The sequence below is a fragment of the Puma concolor genome, chromosome A1 (genome assembly GCF_028749965.1).
Source record: "Puma concolor isolate L17-30 chromosome A1, mPumCon1.1.hap2, whole genome shotgun sequence".
In the NCBI taxonomy this organism is placed as follows: Eukaryota; Metazoa; Chordata; class Mammalia; order Carnivora; family Felidae; genus Puma; species Puma concolor.
In genome coordinates, this window is record NC_141667.1 from 83,947,634 (window position 1) to 83,962,748 (window position 15,115).

A 15,115-nucleotide genomic window follows, 5' to 3' on the forward strand; every position below is an offset into this window, starting at 1 on the left:
GCAAAATATTTTAAAAAGAGGATCTAAATACATGAGAATTTATGTATTTTAGAATGACATTTCTGTGATTATTCTGTATTGGGACTAATTGAGTTTACAAATGACAAACCTTGTGAAGCCACCGACTTTTATATTAAAATGTTTTAGTTGGATGTTTCCCTTTTAAAATAAAATCTGTGCAAAAAATAAAAGCTTTATCCCAAGACTACCTCATTGAAGTTCCAGATGATGCCTGTGTGAAATTCAGCTATTTTGTTTTGGATAATGAATTAGCTGAATTTGTTGCAATTAAATAACTAAAGATGAGGAAGTCCATTAGTGTTGTAGCCTCTGCAAAACTTTTTAGACAATTTGTCAAGTATTTTGGGTTTATCTGAAATAAAACCACATTCCCCAATCCTTTTTCTTGTTAATATTTATTCCGTGTATATTTCTTATAATTTAAATTTCTCATTTCATTTATACCGTTAGTCATTATGTACTTTATAAGCACTACTTTATATCCAAAAATAACATATCCCTAAATAAAATAGATCACATTCTACCCCATCTCCATCATTTTTAGTCTGTTCCATTGCCCCGCTTTCTTGTATTCACAGCACTTCTCACCATGTGATCTTTTATAAAGTATACCTGCTTATGTGTTCTTAAATGAGATAAAAACTCCATGAGGGCAGAGACTTTGACTTGTTGCAATTGTATCCCCAGCTTCCACAGCAGTGCCTTTTACATATCAAACATTCAAGAATATATATGCACTGACTGAATGAATGATTTGATAGTGGGAAAATGCATGTCTCTCTAGGAAGAGTAGAATATGTAAGTTTTAGTCAGTTATAAGTACTTAGGTTGACAGAGGTGATAGAGGAATTCAAGGAAAATTCTGCCTTCTTTACATATAAATAAGGAGTATGGGATGACACTTTGAAATTTGGAAGTTACAATTTCCAGGTCAGTGTGTTGACAAGGATGGAGGGAAGGTGTTGAATTCTTGTTGCCGCCACCCTTGTTCACAGTGGTCTATGTGGTTTGGGATCGCCTTTGCAGCTCTTGGTTACAGTGAGAAGCAGCAGGATGCTTGAGTACTCTCTGAGGGGTGCGGTTTTGTTCAGCTTTCACACCATAGAGAAGTGTGAAAATCAGGTCACACCTCATGCAAATTAAATAACAAAGCACTCTATACCTAGTTTAACAATACCCTAGTTTTCTTACTGCTGTATTTCATTTTACCTATAAATGAGAATTATTATTTTTGGTTTAGGATCACAACTTGAGGTGTTTTTTTTTTTTTTTTCTTTATTTTTGAGGATGTGACATGCTTTTTATTCTTATTCCACAGAATGGATTGGGGAGATAAATATTCCCATACTTCTTTTGACCTACATTGTTTGTTAAATTCACTTCCTGGAGACTTGGAGTTTAAGCAGATCTTCAGTGACATTGATGAAAAGATAGAACAAAATGCTACAAGGTAAATATTGTTAATTATTTAAAACTAGTTGGTTTCATGTTTCATTTACACAAACTTTACCTGGTCTACTAAAGTTTTCTACTCTTAGATCATTTTAGGTTTTCATATTATTAATTTTCCTGAAAAAAATTGATTAAACCCTCTTCCCTAGAATCTAACATTATTAGTACTTTAAGACTCAAGGGGTTCCTGGGTGGCTCAGTCCTTTAAGCGTCCGTCCGTCTTTGGCTCAGGTCATGATCTCGTGGTTCATGAGGTTCGAGTCCCACATCAGGCTCTGTGCTATCAATGTGGAGCCCGCTACTAACCTCTGCTTCCCTGTCTCTGCCTTTCCCCACACGTGCAACATTCTCTCAAAAATAAATTTTAAAAAACTTTTTTAAGCAAATGTGACTCAAAAATTTAGGCACTGCCTTCAAATAGTAAATTAAAGTTTATTGAATTTCTACTAATGTTTTCTTAGAGTTTGCCAATATTGATGACCTGGATTTTCATTAATATGTTTAGAGTTAAGCAGCTTCACTTGATAGATAAGCACAGAAATTAAAAATTTCAAATTACAGTATTAAAATGGTAGTATAAGGCCATGCATTGCTTGAGTTGTTGAAAGAGACCAAAAAAAAATGTATTATTTTTATGTAACATTTGTCATTATAAGTCACCTTCCCACGTGGAAGGCCAGAGACTCCATAGAGAGTTGCTCTGCAAGATTAATCTTTATCACCTACTCCAAAAGTTAGTGCTACCAAACATTAGGAGTAATGGGACAGTTAAGCAGTTTGCCATTAGATGGAAGAGACTTTGTCTTTATATGTGTTTTGGGTCCTAGAATCAGTTCACCTATTTGGATCCTTTTGGTCAAAGGTTCTAATAATTCACCTCAGGTAGGTTATAAATATGCAAACCACAGTACAAATTTCTAATATAGAATGAGACATAGTATTTCCTTTTTTAAAATTTAAGGTATAGTTAATATTGAATTGTCCAAGAAACCGAACCAAGCAAGTGAAATGTTCCTATCTATGATTTTTTTTCATGTTTTATATAAGAATGCAGTCTATTTTTTGTCATAACAAAGGGCATAAATAACTTAAATTCAGAAGAAAGCATATTTTGGGGGAATTATAATTAAAACCAAAATCTCCCATCCCAGACATTCCCTCTACAAAGGCAGAAGAGAATAAAAACACTCTGTTATTCAACAGGCGTTAAACCAGAATGCGTTGCATATCACAGGCTGTCTGCTAAGAGATTGGCAAGTCAGAGCTGGGCATCACACCCCTTCATATAACCTGGTAGATGCAATCCGTAACAAACATGTTTTCAAGATAAACAGTAGCTAGTCCTCACGTAGAGGATTTGGCATGGCAGCATATTTTTTCACGCATAGTTCATCCTAATTTTACCTGTGTTAGAGGATACCTTCGTTAGCTAATTGTCTTTATCCTGAAGACAAACACACTTCTTATATCTTTAGGACAGAGTGATTTTGCAGATTGGAACAAAGCAACCACTGAAATTAGTCCTTGCCCTTCATCAGGAACTAGAGCCAGGAGCCACTGCGCTTGGTGTTTGCATTTGGAAAAGATGGCTTCCAGGTTCTTGAGATAGTCCTGGTTGAGAAAGCTGACAAAAGATCTAATCTAGTCTTCTAAGGGACATATTTCAAAGAGATGAAAAAATACTTAAAATTATAAATTTCAAAGATAAATAAGTAAAAGGAAGAGAGGGAAATCCATTCCCTTATTTTCAACAGAGAGAATTAAGCCTTTTATTTTTAATTTGCATTGCCCTTACTATATATATATATATATACACACATATATACATACATCTATATGTGTGTATATATATATATATATATATATATGCATACACACATGTGTATGTGTTTATGTATAGTTTTTTTAAAGATAGCATATATGTATGATTTAACCATACTATAGAGTGTGTATTATAATTTGTATATAAATATAAAATAACTGTGTTAAACTTTAGTATAATTACATATTATGTAATTTATATATTATATATTTGGATATTTTATGGCACAGTTTTTAACCCAAAGAAACTTATAAATGAAAATAGTATTAGCTTAAATATATTTGTAAGTAATTTATCTAAATTCCAGAGATGGTTATATTGAAACAAATTTTAAATAATTTTTAAAAGGTAACCTTTTTTCATAATAGCATTTAGGCTTTTTCAAAATAAAACAAATCACTGAACTCTGATGCTTTTGTTATAGAATGCTTCATTTTTATTTGCTATACCATCTGTAGTTAATTTCCTGCCCTACCTGGTCAATAAGAAATCATGTTCAGAAGTAAAACAGTGATTAAAATATTGTATTTTGCATTCATAAGTTGTTATTTAGGTCAAAACTCATGTTATTAAAAAGGAAATATGACATGGAATATAAGGATATAATTTTTAAATTAAAAATATTTTATTGCCCATATATTAAAACAAACCTAGAACAGAACCACCTCAAGTGACCATTGATCTTCACAAGGGATAAAATAAGGGAGTAGCTATATGTGCTGTATGCTACATTTAGAATAAAGTCTATTTTTCATCAAATTCAATTATGTTTTTATTATACTCTAGAGAATAAACATAATAGTATAGGGTGTATATATTTTTTAGAATAAAATACTGAATAATAACCATGGCTCAGAAGAATGTAAATCATTTATGCACTCATTTATTGCCTTCTAACAGAATAGCTTTTAGAAAATTGTATGTCATGACGAATCAGTTATGCCACACTTACACTGCAGTAGTTGAATTACCCTTGGCATTTTTGTATTCTAACAGTTCTATTTATCTCTCAATGGTGTACATTGAATAAGTAATGAACGTCTGTATGATATGGGTTTACCAGATACTTTTTAAAGGAAAAAACACAAGTAATTCATTTTTAAATATGGTATTTTTCCTTACCCTTGAATTTTTAAAGTTGTGTTTCTAGCAGTGACCCTGAATTCTAAGTATAAAATCCTTCCCTCTTCTTAATATCATCAGGTTTTATGAGCCACAGGGTCTTTTGTTTCCCCAAAGCAGTGATTCACCAGAATGGAGTAGAGTGCCCAGGGGTCAGTGAACCTTCACCTGCCCTTCAAGAGAGGCTGTCATTCTCTCAGGCCATTTTCTCTTCTACATCATCATTTCCATTCAAGTCAGAGCTAGGTGACTCTTAAGTCTGACCGTGGAAATCAGTGATCGCAAATTATTTACTTTTAACACATATCAGAATTGGTAACAAGAAGGTAAGTAACTTGCCAAAGAGGAATACTATGAATGTTGTACTCACATTAGTTCAGTAACTGAAAACTGCACGTCACTGAAATATTTTTTGAGCTAAATGGATCTTAATAGTTGAAAAAGATACTGAAGAGTAGAAGTTTTATTGGAATCACAAGAATATTTTTTTTCCTCTTAACTTTCAGTTGGATAGATACAATTTTATCATTAAAAGTTTATTTTACCTTTCTGTTTTCTAAATATAGAAGGTCTTTGTGTGTCCTTCAAGACCTAAGTTTTACCTACAAAAACAACAAGAAGTGTTATCATAGATAATATTTGCCTTAATCCAGGAGAGGCGCGGGGTGCAGAGCATTAACTTTAAATTGTGACAGGACATTAGATACATGGTTTCTGTAAATTTAGTCATGCTTATTTACAGAGGATACATATTCCATACATTACATTTATTTTCCACATAATGCTTAATTTTTTTATATTTATATATGAAGACTTGGGGGGAAGTTTTCCACACGATGGCCTAAAGTTCTGAAAGAAATAACCAAAAGAAATCTTCAAATAAGCTGTCAACATTGGGCTTGTCATGATAGAACCACAAATCTGCCAGTGGACACACATGTTCACGTTAATATATTTCATGGCCATAGCAAATCAGATAAAGTGAAAATTAGTCATTTCATACACTGTACTATTACTATTTGTGGCAGTATTTTGGCACTTACTTAGGAATAAAAACGGGATACTAATATATACATACTCCTTTTTTAAGTTTAGTGTTTGTACTTCTCTCATGTGTTTCTCTATTCTCATGTATTTGTCTGACAGAATCTGTACCTCTTCTCCTAAATTACTCCACAAGACTAGGCTACATGGAAAGAAACCCAAAAGCTTTCCCCATCTATCCTTGAACCTAGAGTGAGACTTAAATAGGCCTTTTCAGTTTCCCCCATCAGGGCTCTTGTCCTTCTCAGAATGAATAATGCCTCCAGGCAAACAGCATCCTGGGCCTCAGCTCTGTATCCTAAACTTTCCATGACTCCATTTACATTTGCTGCTTTTTAAATTTATCTGGTCCTCCTACTGAAGCTCTCAACCTAAAGTCTAGTGATGCGTGCAGGTAGAAGTGGAGATAGGCGAGAAGACAGGAAAGATGAGCCATGTTTCATGGTGGCTTGTGGACCTGCTTTCTTCCCTCGTTTTTTTCTCTGTTAGCTCCTTATTTGAATGTCTGTGGTTTTCCTAACTCTTTTCTGCATAGTCCTGTGTTGTGTGCCTGCAATACTGCCCTTAGACCTCTGCTTTAGGTAAGGTAAAGTAGCTCATCAGATGATTAAGTGATCCTTTCAAGCAACACATGGGTTTTAAGTGTTTGACATTTTTAAAAAGTGTAACTTTTATTTTTATGTGTGTTAGCTTCACCTGCTCTTGGTCCAGAATGTATAAGGCAAAAACGGATTTTTATTTGATGATTTCTTTTTATTTTTGTTAATGTTATCTTTGAGAGAGAGACAGAGACAGATAGAGTGTGAGCAGTAGAAGGGCAGAGAGAGACAGAGGGAGACACAGAATCTGAAGCAGGCTCCAGGCTCTGAGCTGTCAGCACAGAGCCCAATGCAGGGCTCGAATCCATGAACCACGAGATCATGATCTGAGCAGAAGTTGGACACTTAACGGACTGAGCCACCCAGGTGCCCCAAATTTAAGATATTTTTAAGGATTATTATTGTCATTATCTTTCCATGGGAAATAGCAGGAAGCAAGTGTCTGCTTGTTTGTAAGTTGTTATGATAACAAAAATAGAACAATAGTATACTAAATATCCATCCAACGATAAGATTGAGCCAACAATAGTTAGGCCCCTGTTTCTCAGGGAGAAAGGTAGTTAATTGGCCACTAAGAAGTAAGTCCTCTTGAGCTAAGAATCAGGGGTGCCTGGTGAAGACCTGGCCCACCTCTGAGGGAAAGAATAGGACAGAGATACCAAAAGAGAACTGAGCCACGGTAATGAGATGTGACTGCTGTGGCTGGCTCATCTTTCCTGTTAGATCCATGCCCTGAGATCTAACCCAACCCTGCCAGTTTTCCCTGGAAAGCGCCTAGTCAGGGATTCAGCAGAGTCAACACTTTGTCTAAAAAGAGTCACTATCAGGGGCACCTGGCAGGATCAGTCAGAGGAACATGTGACTTGATCTTGGGGTCTTGAGTTCGAGCCCCATGTTGGGTGTAGAGTTTACTTACTTACTTACATAAACAAACAAAGAAACTTTTAAAAAAATAAAAAGAAGGACACCTGTGTGGCTCAGTCAGTTAAGCATCCAACTCTTGATTTCAGCTCAGGTCATGATCTCGTCATTCGTGAGTTTCCAAGTTTGAGCCCTGCATCAGGTGCTGTGCTGACAGTGGAGCCTTCTTGGGATTCTGTCTCTCCCTCTCTCTCTGCCCCTCCCCTGCTCACTCTCACACACACACTCTCTCTCTCAAAATAAATAAACCTTAAAAATATATATTTTTAAAAAAATAAAGAGTCCCACTAACACAACACAGCCTTTGTTAATTAGAGTCCTAATTTTAGAATGTCTAGACTAAATATTTTTCTTTGGGATGGTAAGGGAGCTGAGGGGTGGATCTGGGGATTTGGAAACTGGGATTATTACTTCCTTCATCTCTACTTGAAAGACTTCAAGTGCTCAGGGCATCTGGGTGGCTCAGTCAGTTAAGCATCCAGCTCTTGGTTTTGGCTCAGGTCATGATACCACAGTTTGTGAGTTTGGCCCCGTGTCAGGCTCCATGCTGACATTGAAGAGCCTGCTTGGAATTCTTTCTCTCCCTCTCTCCCTCTGCCCCTCCCTTGCTCGCGCTCTCTTTTTCTCTCAAAATAAATAAATAAACATTAAAGACTTCAGCTGCTCAACACTGCCTTAAATAGTCCTGGCACAAAGTAGGCTAGAAGACAGTCAATTAGGCATCTATTGTGTTTGCTTTATCTTTAACTAGTGTGAGGCTAGATGAGTAGTATGTGATAGAAGATGCTGTCATCACATGCTAGTTTTCTTTTCCATTATGTATTTGAAAATACATACATGAGTATGACTCATGGAAGATTTCAGACAGCAGAGAAAGGCATATATGAGGAAAAGTTCAGTACAGAAGGGTAGGCTCTGACCCTCGTAGTCTTATTCTTCAGAAGTAACCTATATGGTTAAATTATTGTAAAACTATCCAGAAGTAGTCTCTGCATATGTATGCATGCACCCAAACATACTTTACCTTTTTATACAAATGGGAACTATATGATGTACTATAGTTAGATTTTTTTTTTTTTTACCTAATACATTTTTTAAATCTCTCCATATAATTTTACCTCATCTTTTAGATTTCACTCATTTAGGTGTGCATCAATTTATTAAGCCATTTCCCTCTTTTTTCTTAAGTTTTTTTGTTTTTGTTTTTGTTTTGAGAGAGAGGTAGAGAGAGGTGAGAGAGTATCCCTGCCCTGTCAGTGCAGACCCCAATATGGGGCTCAAATTCACACCGTGAGATCAGGACCTGAGCCAAAGTCGAGTCAGATGTTTAACCGACTGAGCCACCCAGGCACCCCAAGCCAGTTCCTTCTTGATGAACGTTATATTCTTTGCAGTCTCTCTGCCTTTACTTCACACATGCATGCATATGTACATTCTTCCTTCATTATGAGAGTTTATCTACAAGATGATTTCTTAGAAGTTGTACACTTAGCTGTTGAAAAATTGTTCTCCAGCAATGCTAAAACTGTCTTCTTTCCCAGAGGCAGTATAGAACAATGCATGCTGTATGTGCCTTCCTACATGGATGTTGTTAAACCCTCACTTGTAACTTCCAGTCAAACCTGTTGTCCAGCACAATGATTGCATTTATCCAGGCAATGGAAATAAAGATGTAGTCTAGTCTCACAACCTTGAGATCATGACCTGAGCTGATATCAAGAGTCCAACGCTTAACCAACTGAGCCACCCTGGCACCCCCCAAGTTAGATGTAAATTTAAGAGAGAGGAAAAAAAGGATGTGCTTTGGGATCTAAGGCCAGGCTGACTCCGATCATTTCCAGCTTACTCTTGTACTCCCAGGATGACTCTGCCATTGATTAGAAGCTGGGGGAGTATTTCACATTTGAAATTTTTTGAAAATGCTGTAGACCTTAGATTGGCATAACCCCTACACTAGGTGTGAACTTTCTTGAAGCTGTCTGAACCATGCAAGAGCCTCTCTAAATTGCTGTTGGGAGGATTAGTGATATAAAGCAATAAATAACAGAGCGTCCTAACTCAAAAGTTTCTTTCTTTGTTTTTTACAGTTTATTCATTTTGAGAGAGAGAGAGAGAGAGAGAGAGAGAAAAGGGCAGGGGCAGAGAGAGAGGGAGAGAGAGAATCCCAAGCAGGCTCTGTCAGCACAGAGCCCAATGCAGGGCTCGAACCGACAAACTGCGAGATCATGACCTGAGCCAAAACTAAGAGTCAGATGCTCATCTGACTGAGCCACCCAGGCACCCCAAAAGTTTCTTTCTTCCTACATTCCTCATAGAATAACTGAACATAACAACAGGAATCTTGGGAGGTTATTTGTATATTTCAGATGAGAGATAAAAAGAAACTGAACCCAGTCTTTCACAGTAAGAATTGAAAGGGGAGGATACATTTAAGAAAGATTTAAACAGATAGTGTTAACAGGATTTGGTGTTGAGGATGTTTTTTCCTTGCAACTATACTTAAGACATTTTGAAATGACCAGAATCTCTTTGAAATAAAAGACAGTTTGGCACAGATGTTTAATTTCTTACTATACTTTTTAGCCATTAAAATAGTTTTATGAATCCTTTTCTCAACCTTTTAGAAAGTACTATCCCAAAATACGTTTGTTTCAGGAAAATAAGCTTTTTTTTATGGCTGGCTTATAGTTTAATTACTAATTTTTATATATCAGCCCTCTTCCCTATTAATTACTTATTAATTCCTAGGAATTTTACTAATCTAGTTAGATAAATTGGACTTAGCTAAAAACTGGAAAACTGTTTATCTCATAACTATTTGTGCTTTTAAACATGTGATAGATTGAAAAAGACTTTTCTTTAGACTGAATTTATGTTGTGGGTAAACAGTATAAACAAGAGCATTAAAAACATGAAATGAATTTTTTTAATGTTTAGATTTCTCTTACTGTAAAAATCTTAATCTCTACCATGACACCTCTACTCTGATTTTAAAAATAAAAATAGAAATTCTAGCTTTCCATGAAAGCATACCAAAATGTTTTCTACAACCTTTACATCAAAAACATTGTCATAACTTTCCCCAATGGAACATACTTTTTTTTTTCCTTTGAATTATTATGTGGTTGAATAATAAAAACTCTGTGTTTTAAATCTTGAAAGAACTTTTACAATAAAGTTTCTACATTTTATGTCATAAATATTCTCTTCTCTTTTTCTCAGTTCCTCTCCCTATCCTCACCTATACCAGCCTGATATTAATAGGCTCTTACACTTTTGTTATTCAATGCTGTCTAACTGTAAGACATCTCAGTCCTTTTTTAGAAGTAAGATACACACCTACATGCATACATAAATATAGTTGTGACCATAAAAATAAACTATTTTTCATTATCCAAATAAACATTGTTTTTAAGTGACATGGCAATAAAGTTAGATGATCACTAAATTCTCAGGGGTCAGATGTCAGGGAATTCTAAGAACAGTGATCCCATTAGTTTTCTTTTTTCTTTAAAAAAATTTTTTTTAATGTTTATTTAATTTTGAGAGAGAGAAAGATAGAGTGCAAGCAGGGGAGAGGCAGAGAGAGAGGGAGACACAGAATCCGAAGCAGGCTCCAGGCTCTGAGCTGTCAGCACAGAGCCTGACGTGGGACTCGAACTCATGAACCACAAGATCATGACCTGAGCTGAAGGCAGTCACTTAAGCGACTGAGCCACCCAGGTGCCCCCCATTAATTTTCTTAAAGCATCAATATCCTTGCATATAATTTCCTTTTCTATAAGTTTTCTATACCTTTCAAGGCACATTTAGCAGCTGCCTCCTGTGTAGTCCCTTAGCACTGTACACACCTCTTATCAAGTCTTACTGTAATGAAGTTATTTATTTACAGGTCTGTCTCTCTCATTAGACAGAATTCCTTTAGAGATGGGACCCTGTCTTATTCACATTTGGATCCCAAGTATATATCACAGTGCCTGCCACATATTCAGCATTCACTTAATGTTGATCGAACATGTCTTCATTCAATAAGTAATTTTTACACTCAGGGTACCCAGGGGTGAATGTTGAATGAGAAAACCACCACAGATATCTTCTAAAAAAGAATATTGCATATTGCATTTTAAAAATGGTTTGTAAATCTGATTTACACACAGCCTGTCAGTAATGTATGCACTCATACACGTCATTAACTTGGATAATTCAGAGTCATTATAATTAAGTACATTGGGTTCAAATTTATTAAGAAATGTTGAGACATATGAAAAGGCATAAAGGGTATTAATGATAAACATTCATACACTCATCATCCAGCTTAAGGAATAAAACAATACCAGGACTACAAAGGCTCACTATATGCCTTTCTCCAGTATCATCCACTTTCTCATCTCCACCCCGGATTTGGTGATGGTGATCGCTCCAGCACATTTCCTTCCACTTCGACTACCTATGCTTATAATCCCTTATAATAAGGTGTACTGATGCATGGCAGATTTTCAAACTGTTGTGTGGATAGTATCGTACTGTGTGTATTTATTTGTACCTTTTCCTCTCAACAGTGTATTTGTAAGATTCATCTATGTCGATAGCTACATTTCTACTTTTATTTTCATGGCTCTCTTCCACTCGGTGAATTAACTATTTAATAATTTAATAATTTTCTTGTTGATAGACATTTAAGATGGTTTCAGTGGATAAGGCTAAAAAAATGCTTTTAAAAGTTCTTCTAATGAAAAAAAAAAAGTTCTTGCTAATGATCCCAGGGTCATGGGATTGAGCCCCACTGGGCATGGAACCTGCTTGAGATTCTATCTCCTTCTTCCTCTGCCCCTCCCCCACTAGTGTGCCTATGCTCGCGCTCTCTCTCTCTCTCTCTCTCTCTCATGTTCTCTTGCTCTCTCAAAAAAAAAGTCCTTGCTAAGCCAACTAATGGTGTAAATTTGGGAATTTAAACTATTTAGGGAAGAGATTCTACATCTGTTTTTAGACTGTTTACATTTTTGGGCTAATGTCTAGGATCTAACAATAAAAGTGTTAATTGGATTTCTATTTGTTGAATTATCTTGGTAGTTTTTTTTATGACTGACCTTTCTTCTAAAGAAAATTTGAAGCATCTTACAGTTAATCAGAAAACACTTAAACCCGAATAAAGACAAGTATCTTGTTATTTCAAAAATCCTAGACTAGGGTCTTGCATCATCTACCTCTGAAGTTATATAGACCTCCTCCCATCCAAGATTATGATCCCCATCAGCAATATTACTACTACACATATATGAAAATACTTTTAGGGGTGCCTGGGTGGCTCAGTCGGTTAAGCGGCTGACTTCAGCTCAGGTCATGATCTCGCAGTCCATGAGTTCTAGCCACGCGTCGGGCTCTGTGCTGACGGCTCAGAGCCTGGAGCCTGCTTCAGATTCTGTGTCTCCCTCTCTCTGACCCTCCCCTGTTCATGTTCTGTCTCTCCCTGTCTCAAAAATAAATAAACGTTAAAAAAAAATTAAAAAAAAATAAATAAAAAGAAAATAATTTTACATTTTAGGTAATTTTGAATTAATTTTGACCTCAATAAAAATTACATATCAAGCTTTCACCTTAAATTTTGAAAATAATACCTTTGTATACTAATTGGGCAATAAATCTCTACACTTCCAACTGTTGGTTTTTTTTTTTTTTTTTTAACGTTTATTTATTTTTGAGACAGAGAGAGACAGAGCATGAACAGGGGAGGGGCAGAGAGAGAGGGAGACACAGAATCGGAAGCAGGCTCCAGGCTCTGAGCCATCAGCCCAGAGCCCGACGCGGGGCTCGAACTTACGGACTGCAAGATCGTGACCTGAGCTGAAGTCGGACGCTTAACCGACTGCGCCACCCAGGCTCCCCTATTGTTTTGTTTTTTTAAAGCAAGATGTTTAGACAGTGGTGAATGGCAGAATGGCAAGATGTTTAGCCAACTAAAAACAAAATCAGAAGTTCTGACATTGAAAATTTTGTGACACAGCAAAGGAAACGATCAACAAAACTAAAAGGCAACCAACGGAATGGGAAAAGATATTTGCAAATGATATATCGGACAAAGGGCTAGTATACAAAATCTATAAACAGGTCACCAAACTCCACACCTGAAAAACAAATAATCCAGTGAAGAAATGGGCAGAAAACATGAATAGACACTTCTCTAAAGAAGACATCTGGATGGCCAACAGCCACATGAAAAGATGCTCCACGTCGCTCCTCATCAGGGAAATACAAATCAAAACCACACTCAGATATCACCTCACACCAGAGTGGCCAAAACGAACAAATCAGGAGACTATAGATGCTGGCGAGGATGTGGAGAAACGGGAACCCTCTTGCACTGTTGGTGGGAATGCAAACTGGTGCAGCCGCTCTGGAAAACATTGTGGAGGTTCCTCAAAAAATGAAAAATAGACCTACCCTATGACCCAGCAATAGCACTGCTAGGAATTTACCCACAGGATACAGGAGTGCTGATGCATAGGGGCACTTGTACCCCAATGCTTATAGCAGCACTCTCAGTAATAGCCAAATTGTGGAAAGAGCCTAAGTGTCCATCAACTGATGAATGGATAAAGAAATTGTGGTTTATATACACAATGGAGTACTACGTGGCAATGAGAAAGAATGAAATATGGCCCTTTGTAGCAACGTGGATGGAACTGGAGAGTGTGATGCTAAGTGAAATAAGCCATACAGAGAAAGACAGATACCATATGTTTTCACTCTTATTTGGATCCTGAGAAACTTAACAGAAACCCATGGGGGAAGGGAAGGAAAAAAAAAAAAAAAAAAAAAAGACGTTAGAGTGGAAGAGAGCCAAAGCATAGGAGACTCTTAAAAACTGAGAACAAACTGAGGGTTGATGGGGGATGGGAGGGAGGGGAGGATGGGTGATGGGTATTGAAGAGGGTATTTTTTGGGATGAGCACTGGGTGTTGTATGGAAACCAATGTGACAGTAAGTTTCATAATAAATAAATAAATAAATAAATAAATAAATAAATAAATATTTTTTAAATAAATAAATAAATAAATAAATATTTTTTAAAAAATTTATGACAAAAACTTTTTAAGTTTATTTATTTTGAGAGAGAGACCAAGAGTGTGGGTGGGGGAGAGGGAGAAAGAGAATCCCAACAGTGAGGAGCCTGAGTTGGGGCTCATTCTCATGGAGCATGAGACCATAACCTGAGCTGAAGTCAAGAGTCAGACACTTAACCGAATAAGCCACTCAGGTACCCCAAAAATATGTGATTTTAAAAGCCAGCTCAACTGTCTTAGTTTGTATCAGTGAGGGAGGTGGTCTGAAATGCAACTAACTGCTCAGTCCCTTTATCAGTGTTTGGATAAATTACTAAAATATCTAGCCTTCAGAAGGCTTTACCCTATTTATAGATTGTGGTTATTGGCCTCTACCCAGATTCAGATGTTAGAGATTAGCCTAAAAGCTGAGTCTTGATTGAAACAGATTTAGGCAGACTCAGCACTGAGCCTTTCCAATTCACTTTGCTATCATCTATTAGGTTTCATTGAATGAGACACATGAGGATGCTATAATAAAAACCTTTGTTAAAGGGTCCCTAGAGTTAAGGTGTATGCTTCAGGTATCATGTTTCTCATCCATAGATGTGCTTACATAAGTTAAAAACATATCTGCCAATATTAAGGCTGACTTAGAAGTGGTATTCCTGAATAGAATTGTCCCATCAGGAAATTGCATGGCCTGTGGCCTAAGGAGGTATTCTTTTTCTTGTTTTCATGAAAAAGCTCTTTGAGTCTCAGAATGTTATTTGTTTCATGGTAATTCAGTTTTGAATTCACTCATGCTCAGAAGTCTCCTGAAAAGCTTTCCTTAAATTGACAGTGTGTTTTATAGGCAACCCACACCTGATGATTTTTGAAGAGCCATTCATATGACATCAGTTTTAATAATCAGTTTGGTTTCCGAAGCTTAAATAATTTTGTCGCATGGTATCTATAATTAATAGCAATGATATTTTCAAAACAGTAATAACCTTTTTAGTAACAGATCTTTCTTAATACTATTAAGAGGGAAATGCATAGCTGTCAATTTTGGGTGAGGGCGGTCAGCTTCAAAAGAATTTTTCTGTTAA

The 15,115-nt window shown here is 36.3% G+C and overlaps 1 protein-coding gene across 2 annotated transcripts in view; it reads left to right on the forward strand.

Moving 5' to 3' along the window:
• The window catches only part of KIAA0825 (KIAA0825 ortholog), a 393,731-nt gene that overhangs the window by 46,933 nt on the left and 331,683 nt on the right, over positions 1-15,115 (forward strand). For both annotated transcript variants that reach the window (XM_086717843.1, XM_086717852.1), the window contains exon 3: positions 1,340-1,471. In XM_086717843.1, coding sequence (XP_086573969.1) covers positions 1,341-1,471 — 131 coding nt within the window. In that variant the 5' untranslated portion in view covers position 1,340. The remainder of the gene's footprint in view (positions 1-1,339; positions 1,472-15,115) is intronic.